At 48.4% G+C, this 13,156-nt stretch overlaps 1 protein-coding gene across 1 annotated transcript; it reads right to left on the minus strand.

Annotated features, from left to right (window-relative positions):
- Window positions 1-1,365: 1,365 nt before the first annotated feature.
- Window positions 1,366-6,469, minus strand: LOC310659564 (C-C motif chemokine 21c-like). The gene is made up of 4 exons (XM_083403260.1): window positions 6,291-6,469; window positions 4,710-4,839; window positions 3,473-3,605; window positions 1,366-2,344 (listed from the first exon to the last, which is right to left on the minus strand). Exons 1-3 carry the CDS (start codon window positions 6,361-6,363, stop codon window positions 3,485-3,487), a joined length of 324 nt encoding a protein of 107 aa, XP_083259386.1. The 5' UTR covers window positions 6,364-6,469; the 3' UTR covers window positions 1,366-2,344; window positions 3,473-3,484.
- Between the last annotated feature and the right edge of the window lie 6,687 nt (window positions 6,470-13,156).

Genomic DNA, 13,156 nt, shown 5'->3' on the forward strand with positions numbered 1-13,156 from the left:
TCTCTAAACCAAAATGATTTCAGCAGGCAGCAAAAACAGTGCAGTGGTGGCACCTCTGCCTGATGTCAATTGGCAGGGAGTTCCAAAGTTTAAGTGCTGCCACACTGAAAGATAGAGCCCTTACAAATGCGGAGCAGGTGTTATGCGTCACCTGCAGCTGTGCCAGTTCCACAGATTGAAGTGCTCAGGTGGGCATATATGGGGGGAAGGAGATCTTACAGTTAAACCGGTCCCAAGTTGTGAAGGGCTTTTTAAGTACTAGTAGCAACACCCTGGACTTGGCATGGTAGCAAATCAGCAGCCAGGGCAGATCTCTGAGCACAGGAGTCACCGTACTTTTCCGTGTATAAGACAACCTTTTTTTTTTTACTCTAAAATAAACTTTTAAAACTGGGGGCATCTTATACATGAGTAGTGGCTAGGGATGACAGATGATTGGTTGCAGCTGCAGATTGTCACTGGCGATTTTGTGTGTGATTGGTGGCTGTGCCAAGGGCTGTTATGGATTGGCTGCAATTGTGCTTGCTATTTCCTGCTGCTGTTTGCGATCGGGCAGACGCTTGTTGCAGATGCGAGCGATGCGAGCGATTGTCAGCGAGCTGCGCGAGCAATTTTAACAACAACTTAGGGCCATCCTCCACCCAAAAAGCTCCACAACTCTGGGTCATTTTCTTAGATTAAAGGTAAAGCTAAAGGGACCCCTGACCATTAGGTCCAGTCGTGACCGACTCTGGGGTTGCGGCGCTCATCTCGCTTTATTGGCCGAGGGAGCCAGCGTAGTTTCTGGGTCATGTGGCCAGCAGGACTAAGCCGCTTCTGACGAACCAGAGAAGTACGGAAACGCCGTTTACCTTCCCGCCGGAGGGGTACCTATTTATCTACTTGCACTTTGACGTGCTTCCGAACTGCTAGGTTGGCAGGAGCAGGGACTGAGCAACGGGAGCTCACTCCATTGCTGGGATTCGAACCGCCGACCTTCTGATCAGCAAGTCCTAGGCTCAGTGGTTTAACCCACAGCACCACCCGCATCCCTTCCCTTAGATTGGAGTCTCCCAAAATAGGGGGCATCTTATACATGGGGGGGGGGGTGTTATACACCGAAAAGTATGGTATATGTTGACAAGATCTCACTCCCTAAATGCTTCTTTTCTCTGCTTTTTGGGTGGAGAATGTACACCGTTTTCCCTGCTTTGCTCTGGGGTCCCTTTATTGTGTGGGAATCATTTTCAGCATAAAAAGACCCCTTTGCTAAAGGGCAGCACTAGGAAAGGTGGGATCCGAACCCTCCATTGACAGCATCAATCTCTTCTTGGCATTGGATTATTCTCTTGGGCTGAGAGAGCAAGTAAAGGAGGAACCACATGGTAAGAAGTAAAATGTTTTTAATCAAGCAAACTGCAGTATAAAACAGTGGGGACCGTTACAGAGAGCAGAAGGAGACAGGCTTATATACCAGATTACATGCTTCGCTTATGACATTGCAAAGATGGGAGCATGGCCACACCGGTGCCAGCTTTCCCATCCCTAAATGCCCACAACCATCGCCTATTATATGGGGAGAGGTGACCGATTTCTCTCTCTCCCTCTTTCCCCCAACAAACTAGATTCAGTCATCCGACGAATTCACCCAAGGCTTTCCCAATGCTTGCTTGCGAGAAATACTAAGTCCCATGGCCCTCGAGGCCCTATCATCGCGGGGAAACGGGAAGCTGCCATGGTGAAGGAAGTACCCAGTGTTTAGCTTATCGTCATTATTATTTTAAGACAATTGTTGAAGGAGGACACAAAGCCTTGGCCAGATGTGAGAGGCTTATGCTGTGTTTGCTCTGGGGTTAGGGAAAGCCACAGCTGAGCATGTCCTGAGATGTGTCCATTTCATTCATTCACATGATTCAGGGATGGGGCCTGGCATCAGAGACACAGAATCATAGAATTGTAGAGTTGGAAGGGACCCAAAAGGCCATTTAGTCCAACCCGCTGCAATGCAGCAGGACTGAACCCAGACTAAGGGCCCCTTTCATGGGTGCGTGCTAGTCAGGAGCTCAGAATCTCTCTGTTTGCAAGTTGAGTGAATAGCTGCCATGGGCTCCATGTTCTCCACCTTGGAAATTCGGACGCTGACATTTTCAGTCTAATCTAGAGAAGTGGGAGGCGCTTTTCAAGGAAGAAACAAGAGGCTAGATTAACTGAGAAAGAGGATTTAAAAGGGTCCCGTCCCACCCACCCCCCAGGTCCACATTTGCAGAGAAGAAGGTAAGCACAGAGGCCAGTCTCTTTGTCCATGTTCACGGCAGAGGGATTTCCTTCGTAATTCCCGTCCGTGAGGCAGCGATGGCGTGTTCTCCTGGAGGGGAAAAAGAGAGCGGTTGGTTGGAGAGATCAAATGAAGCAGGAAAAAGGAAAACATAGAAGGACACAAGAGCCTGACTGCCGGATCAGAAAAAGACCACAAGAAGAGCCTGCGCCGGATCAGGCCAATGGTCCATCTAGTCCAGCATTCCCATCTCACGCTGGCTGACCAAATCCCTCTGGGAAACCTGCAATCAGGATCTGAGCTCAAGAGCGCCCCCTCTCCCCTCCAACTGGTATCCAGCTGTGGAGGCAAAGCAGAGCCATCCTGGGTAGTAGTAGTAGTAATAATAATAATAATAATAATAATAATAATAATAATAATAATAATACTCCACCCTTCCTGGTTCAAAAACCAGGCTCAGGGTGGCTAACAACAAATTTAAAACACTTTAAAACACTTAATTATAAAAGCAGCATAAAATACAGTATAAAAACATGAATAACAATAAAATTCAAAAATCAATTAGATAATCCCCAGGGCTAGCTGGCTGAATTGGTCCTACTTGGACCAGCGAGGAGGCCAGGGGTGAATTAACTGTGGGGTCTCAGAGCAGGTAATCTTCATAAAAGGGGAGAGGGAGGGAAGGAAGGGGAATAAAAGATCAGGCTGAATTCAAATTAAAGGCCAGGCAGAAGAGCTCTGTCTTACAGGCCTGATGGAAGGAGGTTAAATCCTGCAGAGCCCTGGTCTCATGGGACAGAGCATTCCACCAGGTCGGAGCCACCACTGAGAAGGCCCTGGCCCTGGTGAGGATAGTCTGACTTCCTTAGGGCCTAGGACCTCTAAACTATGGTTAGTCATAGACCTTAAGGTCCTCTGCGTGGCAGACCAGGAGAGGCGGTCCTGTCGATACATTGCCCTAAGTCACAAAGGTAGTATTTATCAATAGCCTTTTCATTCTCCATGAATTTGTCTCATCCTCTTTTAAAGCCATCCAACTTGGTGGTCCTCGCTGCCTCTTGTGGCAGGGAGTTCCACAGGTTAACTATGCACTGCGTGAAGCAGGGCTTTCTTTGATCTGTCCTGAATCTTCCAGCTTCGTGGCCTGCCCATGAGTTCTGGGGCTTCATTCCAGCCTCCCCTCTGTCCTCCCCCCACTGTGCCACCACAGATCCTCACCATGCCTGCCTCCTACACTCTTTGGGAGTTTTGCTGCTTGCGGTTCCTCCTCGAGTTCAGGATCTTCACAATCTGCAGAGCGTTCGCATCATCCGAACGGAAGCACAACCAGCGCCCCTTTTTGGTGAGCAGCCTGAGCCGGGAAAGGAGAATGGAAAAGGATGAGGATGGGGGGGGGAGGTCTTAATCAGCCCCCCCCCCCACACACACACTGCAACCTGCACTGCCCCCTTAACAGAAGACACCGTCCCCAAGACAAACAGCCTTGTCCAGGCAACCAGGTGTTATGGTACTTCATTCCGTAAAATGCACACGCCACTTGACTGTAAAACAGCAACCCCCAAAGCAGTTTACAAAAAAGATAAAACAAGAAAATTATCAGGAAGAAAAATTAACAACAAGGTTTTGAGACATTTGAAAAGTTAAAATAACAACAGTCCAAAATCAGATTAAAACTTGCACCAATTTTTGAAATATCTGGGTGGGCTTGCTGAAACAACAATGTTTTTAAGAGTGCTGTGAAAGGTGCCTTTCTGGTATCAATAGGCGGGGAGTTCCAAAGTTTAAGTGCTGCTACATTTCATTCAACTACTCAACCCCCTCAGTATTTATTTATTATTGTTTATTTCTCGTATTTATATCCCAGCATTTTCTCCAAGTTGCTCTAGGTCCTCCCTCTCCTCCTTTAATCCCCCACAGCAAACCCTGTGAGGTAGGTAGGCTAGACTGAGAGGCAATGACTGTCCTAAAGGTCATCCCTTCATCTTCATGGCCAAGTGGCGATTTGAACCCGGACCTCTCCAAGCTCCAAGTCCTCACTGAATCCCCACAACAACCCTGGGAGTTAGGTTAGCTCAAGAGGCTGTGTGATTGGCTCACAGTGAGCTTCATGGCCGAGCGGGTATTTGAACCCTGCTCAATCCAACACTCTAACCACTACACGACACTGCCCTCCCCTGGATCCTAACTTGGGGGATACCTACATGGATGTGTGACTGGAGAGCCCAAGGGAGTTTAAAGCACATTTAAAATAGACACCCCCCAGGCAAGAATTCTGGGAAGTGTAGTTTTCCGGGGGTGTGGGGAATTGCAGTTCTGTAGGGGGTGAACTACAGCTCATTTGAGTCTTAGGAGGAAGCTGAGTGCTTTGAATATAGGATGGGGGTGACCATTATCTGGAGCACAGGGTGGTCTCTGCATTCCCAGAAACCTCCTCCCCAATTTGCCAGGTACTCACGCAATGGCCTGGAGAGTGCAGCCCATATGTGGCCCCTGGTTCTCGTAAGACTGTATACGGTGGGCCATATTAACGGGGAGAGGCTTGTTGCTGAATCGAGAGCAGCAGTCCTGCACGGTGTTCAGTCTTCCTGGATAAGAAAAGAGAGGGAACTTTGGGTGAGGGGGGCACATTTGTGTGCTCTTCTGAAGCCCAACCACACTCAGGTGTATGTGAAAGCTGGTAGACTGTTTTGAATGCATTGAATGGAGTTGGACTAGAGGACCCTTTAGGGCCCGGTCAACTCTACAATTCTATTTTTCTGTGGTTCTATTAACTGTGTTGAGGGACGCAGGTGGCGCTGTGGGTTAAACCACAGAGCCTAGGGCTTGCCAATCAGAAGGTTGGCGGTTCGAATCCCCGCGATGGGGTGAGCTCCCATTGCTCAGTCCCTGCTCCTGCCAACTTAGCAGTTCGAAAGCACGTCAAAGTGCAAGTAGATAAATAGGTACCGCTCTGGCGGGAAGGTAAACGGCATTTCCGTGCACTGCTCTGGTTCGCCAGAAGCGGCTTAGTCATGCTGGCCACATGACCCGGAAGCTGTACGCCGGCTGCCTTGGCCAGTAAAGCGAGATGAGCGCTGCAACCCCAGAGTCGGCCACAACTAATGGTCAGGGGTCCCTTTACCTTTACTATTAACTGTGTTAGTGACTTGTCATGACTTGCTGCTCAATAGACCTGGAGCTCACAGGTCAACTCAGCTTTTAAACCATGTGGGTTTCTAGGGCTAGTGGGCTCTTGGCCTCAGTTCCTTCATCTGTAAAATAGGCACAGGGAGGCTTTTGCAGGAACACAGAAAGAGTTCTGAATGTGGTGCAGGACACAGAATTCAGTTCCCTGAGAATCAAAGCTTGTTCGCTTTGCATTTTAAAAGAAAATTTCAGGTCCTTAGATTGCCCTTTGCATCCCTCCCAACTTCACAGTTCTACGAGCCTATGAAATACGGTAATTAAATAAGTCCAGAATCGTCTCCCAGAATTAAATAATACAATTAACCCTGGATCCTCCGCCAAATTTAATTAACCCAGAATTAAATAATGCAAAGCAGCAATAAGGGCAGAATGTATTTTGTAAAATCAGGGTAGCCAAACCAATTTGCCTCAAGTTTCCGAGTTGCAGATTCCAGCTATTCTAGGTAGATAAATCCGGGCTGCCCCCAGCTGAGTGTACAATAGGCAGCTGTGACAGGTTTGCTGAGCAAATGTCTTTAACCGTAAGAAGCATTTGCACTTGGGAACTGCCGTTTAACAAAATACAGAACCCACCTGAGGAAGCATAAAAGATGCCTGCAGCCCAGGAGCAGCCGCTGGACGGGAGGTGGAAGAGAAGCATCCGTTGCTTGCAAGGAAAGAAATGAGCTCTGGGCTGGGACTTCCCTTGCAACCACATAAGCCCTGCAATGCCAGCAGCACACTCCCCTGAAATTGCAGGCAGGGGCTAATGCCTGCTTAAGCATCACAACATCTCTCCAGAAACTAAGTCCCCTTCTCTCTCCCCACCACCACATTGTCTCTCTCTCACACACACAGATGCACATAGTACCTTCAGCTTGGAAGACGCACAAAGCTGCAGCCAGAGCCAGGAGGCAGATGCTGGGCAGAGAAGGGAGAGCCATCTCTAGGGCAGAGGTTCACAGCTGGATTCTCAGGAGGCTTGTCAGTCAGGAGGCTGCAAGAGAGATGGACTGCCTGCTGTGTGCTGCCCCCTCTATATACTTCCTCCGTTAAGACTTTCGCTTTCTTTTTGCCTCGCCTCGCCTTGGCATCTGGCCTGCTTTCCTGCCCGGACGTGTGCTGAACTTGGGGAAGGGGTTCAGATGCCATCGGATAGTCCAGTTGAACAGCCGCCAGTCCCTGGAGCAGATTCAAGGCGATGTCACACAGGCTAATAGTATGCATGTGCACATGTTTTGTTTTTGCATTATTTTAAACTGCAGATTACAGTAAGTAGCGTGTGTCTTTCCAACTGAGGAAACACCATCCAGATTTCAGGGAACACGATCCTGCTCCTCCTGATGTCTCAATCTCCTCACAAAGCTTTACAGCGGGTCAGGGCTGCCCAAGATGATTCACTGCCTGAGACAAAGGATCCGTCCAGTGGTTCCCGAAACGTTTTGGGGTCACACACCCCTTGGCTCCACAAACTCATCCCCAATGCCTTCTACCCTATAAAAAGCAGTTCCCAGAATAGTGGTTCGCATGACCCACTAAGGAAGATCTTAACGCGATAAAATTCAAACAGCAACAATTAATTGCATGTTTATTCAAAATCCAGCTCAAACTATTTCGTTTAATTGATACAACAAAACTGATTAGCTTTATCCAGTGAGACCAGCTTTTTAAAGTCTGATAGTCATTTAGCAAGAGTCTCAGTAACTACTTCCCTGTTTAGTAAATTCTTTCATGCAATGGGTGGACTTGATGAAGTGACGCCAGTTTCCCAGTGTCTGGTTTAAAGTCAAAATATACAAAAATAAAAATAAAAAATTGTCCAGTAGCACCTTAGAGACCAACTAAGTTTGTTCTTGGTATAAGCTTTTGTGTGCATGCACACTTCTTCAGATGCACACGAAAGATTATAGCCAGAACAAACTTAGTTGGTCTCGAAGGTGCTACTGGACAATTTTTTTATTTTTTTGTATATTTCAACTACGTCAGACCAACACGGCCACCTACCTGAATCTGGTTTAAAGTCATTTAGGAGGAGTTTCAAATCACCAAGGTGAGTACGCTGGAGTCAATTTCTTTGCTTGGAGAGAAGTTGGATGACCACACTAAAGACACGTCCCATGAAAAAGGATGTCGCAAATGCAACAAGGAGCTTCTTAACCACTGCCCATGGGGCAGGATAGCGATCAGAAATTGCTTTGAAAGCGATGTAACATTTCAAACACAAAGCCAAGAAAGGAGTAGGCTGTAGCCTGGTCAGTTGTAAGTGGTCAATGATCTTGGAGGGGTCCATCTCCAGTGCCCCCCTGCCCCCGCCTTGCCTCTTAACATCCCATTAGATAACCCATCCACATCCCAGGGGCTGTAGCACCCACGCTGGGAACCACTGGACTAGAGGGGTATCTGCCTTCTCCCCATTCCACCTGCAGAAGCTCAGTGGAGTGGCCCTTTGATCTTACATCAAAGCAGAAAGTGATTCAGTAGCACCCACCGTTGCACCTGGGGGATCACGGCCTGAGCTGCACACACAGCTTGGTCCACCAAAACCTCACTGGGGCTCGCTCATCATTCTGCCTGGTGCCCACTGGCCGGATGCTCAAGCACACGCTGCAATGCAGCGGGAAAAGGCATCACATGAGAAATGCATTGCATGTGCACCTGTGATGTCTGCAGGGTATTAGAGCAGGCTTCCTCAACCTCAGCCCTCCAGGTGTTTTGAGACTACAGTTTTCATCATCCCTGACCACTGGTTCTGCTAGCTAGGGATCATGGGATCAAAAACACCTGGAGGGCCAAGGTTGAGGAAGCCTGTGCAGTCATACCTCAGACGCTTCGGGTTGCGTGTTTTTGGGTTGTGCCCCATGCTGAACCCAGAAGTACCAGAACGGTTACTTCTGGGTTTCGGCGCTTGCGCAGAAGCGCCGAATTGCGATTCGCGGGTCGCAGGTTGCGAACGCCCTGGGTTGTGAACGTGCCTCCCACACAGATCACGTTCACAACCTGAGCATCCACTGTATTAGAGGGAAAAGGAGGGAGGTTTCTAAAATGATGCATGTTGTCAAGAAACATTTTATCCCTCTCTCATAATACAAGAACCCCGCAGGGCCACCCAATGACAATGAAGGCTGGATGATTCACGACAGATAAAGTATGTCCATCTTCATGCAGCACATAGTTAAACTATGGGACTCGCTCGGGGATGTAGGAGCAAAAAAACGCTAATGCTAGGCTGCATCAGCAGAAGACTAGTGTCCAGGTCAAGGGAAGTAATAGTACCACTCTGTTCTGCCTGGGTCAGACCACACCTGGAGTCCTGTGTCCAATTCTGGGCACCACAGTTTTAGGAGGATGTTGACAACCTGGAAGGTGTGCAGAGGAGGGCGACCAAGATGATCAAGAATCTGGAAACCAAGCCTGATGAGGAACGGTTGAAGGAGCTGGGTATGTTTAGCCTGGAAAAGAGGAGATGGAGAGGTCAAAGGGCTGATGCCCCATGGAAGATGGAACAAGTTTGTTTTCTCCTGCTCCAAAGGGTAGCGCTCGAACCGATGGATTCAAGTCACAAGAAAGGATATTCTGACCAAATCTCAGGAGGAACTTCTCAATAGTCAGAGCTATTTGACAGTGGAACAGTTTCCCACAGGAGGTTGTAGACTTCCTTTCTTGGAGTTTTTTAAGCCAAGTTTGGATGGCCATTTGTGAGGGATGCATTAGCTAAGATTCCTCCACTACAGGGCTTAGACTAGGTAACCCTCAAGGTACCTTCTGACACTACTATGATTCCATGATTTGGCTCAAGTTGAGCCCAACTCTTATTAGATTTTCAGGGACACAGTTTTGAGGAGTCTGAGGATTCAAATAAGTGATCTGCTTTCCCGTGGGTCCTGGCAACAACTTTTGGGAAGGGCCATGAACCCAAAAGTTTCTCTTTCTCGGATTTTCAGGTGCTGCCAGTTATGATTTACATGGAGGGAAGGTTGGCCCAGGTCCAACTGGCTTTGTGGGAACTGTTCTCTGGTTTTGTTTCCCCAGTCAGATCTCATCCTGATTGCTTAAGTCAACAGCCCAGCAAAATAGAAAGTGGACCCCCCACTGCTTCTTCCCTGCCCAGCCTTCAGGCAAAGTTCCATTTCCAGAAAAAGAGGGACAGAAAAGGGTTGAGGAAAGTCAATTCAAGAAGGGGGACTTTCCAATGTAATGATATGCCACACGCAAACACACACTGCAAGTGGGAATTAGCTGTCAAGTGGAAAGCCTTTTGCACAAGATTTTCTGGCCAGTGTTGCTTTGAAGACCTCTAGAGACTTGGAGCATGTGGGCTGCCTGTTGCAAACATTCTGGCTTTCAACAACCAAGGCTTCTTTCCTCAGTAACCGCAGCAGCAAAGCACCCTCGCTTCTGGGATCTATTGACTCTCTTCCTAAGCATTCCCCATCCTGTAAGTCGCCTTCAGATTGTCATGATTTTGTGGGAATGATTCAAGTACACATTGGAAGTTCAAGTGGATTGCAGTGCTCTGTTGCCCACCCTTTTAAAAAAATAATGGACTTTTTGCAGTTAGAAAAATGACGGGAAAGCATGCTGAAAATGAATGATAAAGAGGGACATGAATAAATTTTGCACAAGGAGCATCCAAGCACCTTTTTGCTTGCTCTGGAGCTTCTCCTATGGGAACCCTCTCTTTAAAGCTTAGTGGAAAACCTGAACTGATGTTTGCTCCAACTGAGTGCTGAAGAGCAGGATTTTGTGGGGAGAACTCTTTCCTCGATAGCCCTCTCCTCAATTTGTCCTGTCCTTTGCAGTGAGCGGTTCAAATCCCCGCCACGGGGTGAGCTCCCGTTGCTCTGTCCCAGCTCCTGCCAACCTAGCAGTTCAAAAGCACCTCAAAGTGCAAGTAGATAAATAGGTACCGCTCTGGTGGGAAGGTAAACAGCGTTTCCGTGCTCTGCTCTGGTTCGCCAGAAGCAGCTTAGTCATGCTGGCCAAATGACCCGGAAGCTGTACGCCGGCTCCCTCAGCCAATAAAGCGAGATGAGCGCTGCAACCCCAGAGTCGTCCGCGACTGGACCTAATGGTCAGGGGTCCCTTTATCTTTACCTTTGCTGTGAGCACCGAAGTACTGAAATGAAGATGCCAGCGACAAGCTGGTGTCAGGAAGCTGAGGGTTTGCAAACCGCTTACATGTTTCCTTACAATCAAGCGGTGTATACACTTTGTTAAATAAAGATAAAGCGAGCCGGCTTTCACAATCTTTGCCAAATCTCCAGTCTCGTATTTCATTCTGGAAGGAACTGCAACATGTTTCCAGCACCTCCTGGGACATGTTCCTCAGCCTAGTGACCTAAATTACCTATATAGGGAAGTTTGTGGTTACACCCCCTCCCTCTCTGGGCAACTATGGCATGTTCACACTTGATCCCTCTGCCCCAACTTTGGCTTCTGCCAACCAAGGAGTCACAGGATGTCCTTTGCCCACTCAGTTCTCTGTCGGAACTTATCCTCATTTCCTTTCTCCCCGCTGCTTTCCCCTGAGGAAAGCCACTCTTTATGCCTCCATCAGAGCTAACAGAAACCCAAGTTATCTCCGGATTGACATTTGCTCTGATTTAGCACTAAAGAACAGGTTTCCCCTGGGTAAAGAGCAGAGCAAGGGGGGAGACTGCTTGGATCCATGGGACAAATGTGGATGACCCCTTAGTCTCTGCTCATGGGGGGGGGCTCTTTTTTCTTTTTAAAGTATGTATGGAAAGGGGGCGCGGGTGGCGCTGTGGGTTAAACCACAGAGCCTAGGACTTGCTGATCAGAAGGTCAGCTGTTCAAATCACCGTGACAGGGTGAACTCTCGTTGCTCGGTCCCTGCTCCTGCCCACCTAGCAGTTCGAAAGCACGTCAAAGTGCAAGTAGATAAATAGGTACCACTCTGGCGGGAAGGTAAACGGCGTTTCCGTGCGCTGCTCTGGTTCACCAGAAGCGGCTTAGTCCTGCTGGCCACATGACCCGGAAGCTGTACGCCGGCTCTCTTGGCCAGTAAAGTGAGATGAGCGCTGCAACCCCAGAGTCGGTTACGACTGGACCTAATGGTCAGGGGTCCCTTTACCTTTATGTATGGAAAGCACCTGTCAGGGAGCTGGGTCAGAGATGGGCAGGAGGGGACAGAAACAGGCCAGGCTGGACAGAGACAGATATGGAGGATATGATGGAGGATATGGAGGTCCCTTCCTGCCACTGGGAGAATGTTGCTATTTTGGGATGGACTCCATCACATGCCAACAAACCCAGGTGGCACAATCATAGCTGATTCAATACTGTTGTGCAACAAACTTCCTCCAAAAGATTGTGGGCTTTTTCCAATCAGCAAAGGGCTGGGAAAATGCACTGGAAAGGGCAGGATAAGACTTGCTTTGGTGCTGTGGTATCTAATCTCTCTGGAAACAAATAATAGAATTGGAAGGGACCACAAGGGTCATCTAGTCCATCTTCTGCCCAACATGGGGCTTGACCCATGGCCCTGAAATTAAGAGTTGCATGCTGTACCAACTGATCTATCCAATCCTACAATCAGGATGAATGGTCAATAAGCAGGTGATAAGAAGCTCAGCCTTCTTGCCTTGATCAGACCCCAACTGGAGTCCCTTGTCCAGTTCTGGCCACCACAATTGGAGAAAGGTATTGGCAAGTTGGAAGATGTGCAGAGGAGGGCAACCAAGATGATCAAGGGTCTGGAAACCAAGTCTTATGAGGAACGGTTGAGGGAGCTGGGTATGTTTAGCATGGCAAAGCGGAGACTGAGAGGAGAAAGGAGAAAGGTAAAGGGACCCCTGACCATTAGGTCCAGTTGTGGCCGACTCTGGGATTGCGGCACTCATCTCGCTTTATTGGCCGGGGGAGCCAGCGTACAGCTTCCAGGTCATGTGTCCTGCATGACTAAGCCGCTTCTGGTGAACCAGAGCAGCGCACGGAAACACCATTTACCTTCCCGCCGGAGCGGTACCTATTTATCTACTTGCACTTTTTGGGGTGCTTTCGAACTGCTAGGTGGGCAGGAGCTGGGACTGAGCAACGGGAGCTCACCCCATCACAGGGATTCGAACTGCTGACCTTCTGATCGGCAAATCCTAGGCTCTGTGGTTTAACCCACAGCGCCACCCACATCCCTCAGAAGAAAGGATAGACATCATCAAATATCTTAAGGGCTGCCACATGGAAGATGGAACATGCTTGTTTTCTCCTGCTCTGGAAGGTAGGACTCGAACCCATGGCTTCAAGTTACAAGAAAGGAGATTCCGACTCAACATCAAAAAGAACTTTCAGACATTAAGAACAGTGGGATGAACTCCCTTGGGAGCAGGTGAAATCTCCTATATTGGAAGTTTTTAAGCAGAGGTTGGACAGCCATTTGTTAGCTGAGATTTCTCCATTGCAGGGGGTTGGACTCTTGTGTCCCTCCCTACTCTACAATTCTTTCAAACAAAAATCAAATAAAACCAAACCAACTCAAATGAGAAGAAAGGAGATTCTGACTAAATCTTAGGAAGAACTTTATTTGATTTGAAATTGTAGGATTGCTTTCTTGTAACCCATCCAAGGGACCCTGTGGTGAAATGGGGAGGAAGGGGTTAGAAAAAACCCCAATACAGGTATATAAATATATGCCTGTTGTCTTTGTCCGTGGAGTTTTCTTGGCAGGAATACTGGAGTGGCTTGCCGGTTCCTGCTCCTGGTAGTGATGTATGGAAGTGA

The sequence above is a fragment of the Podarcis tiliguerta genome (assembly GCF_965153285.1).
Source record: "Podarcis tiliguerta genome assembly, chromosome: 11".
NCBI classification, from domain to species: Eukaryota; Metazoa; Chordata; class Lepidosauria; order Squamata; family Lacertidae; genus Podarcis; species Podarcis tiliguerta.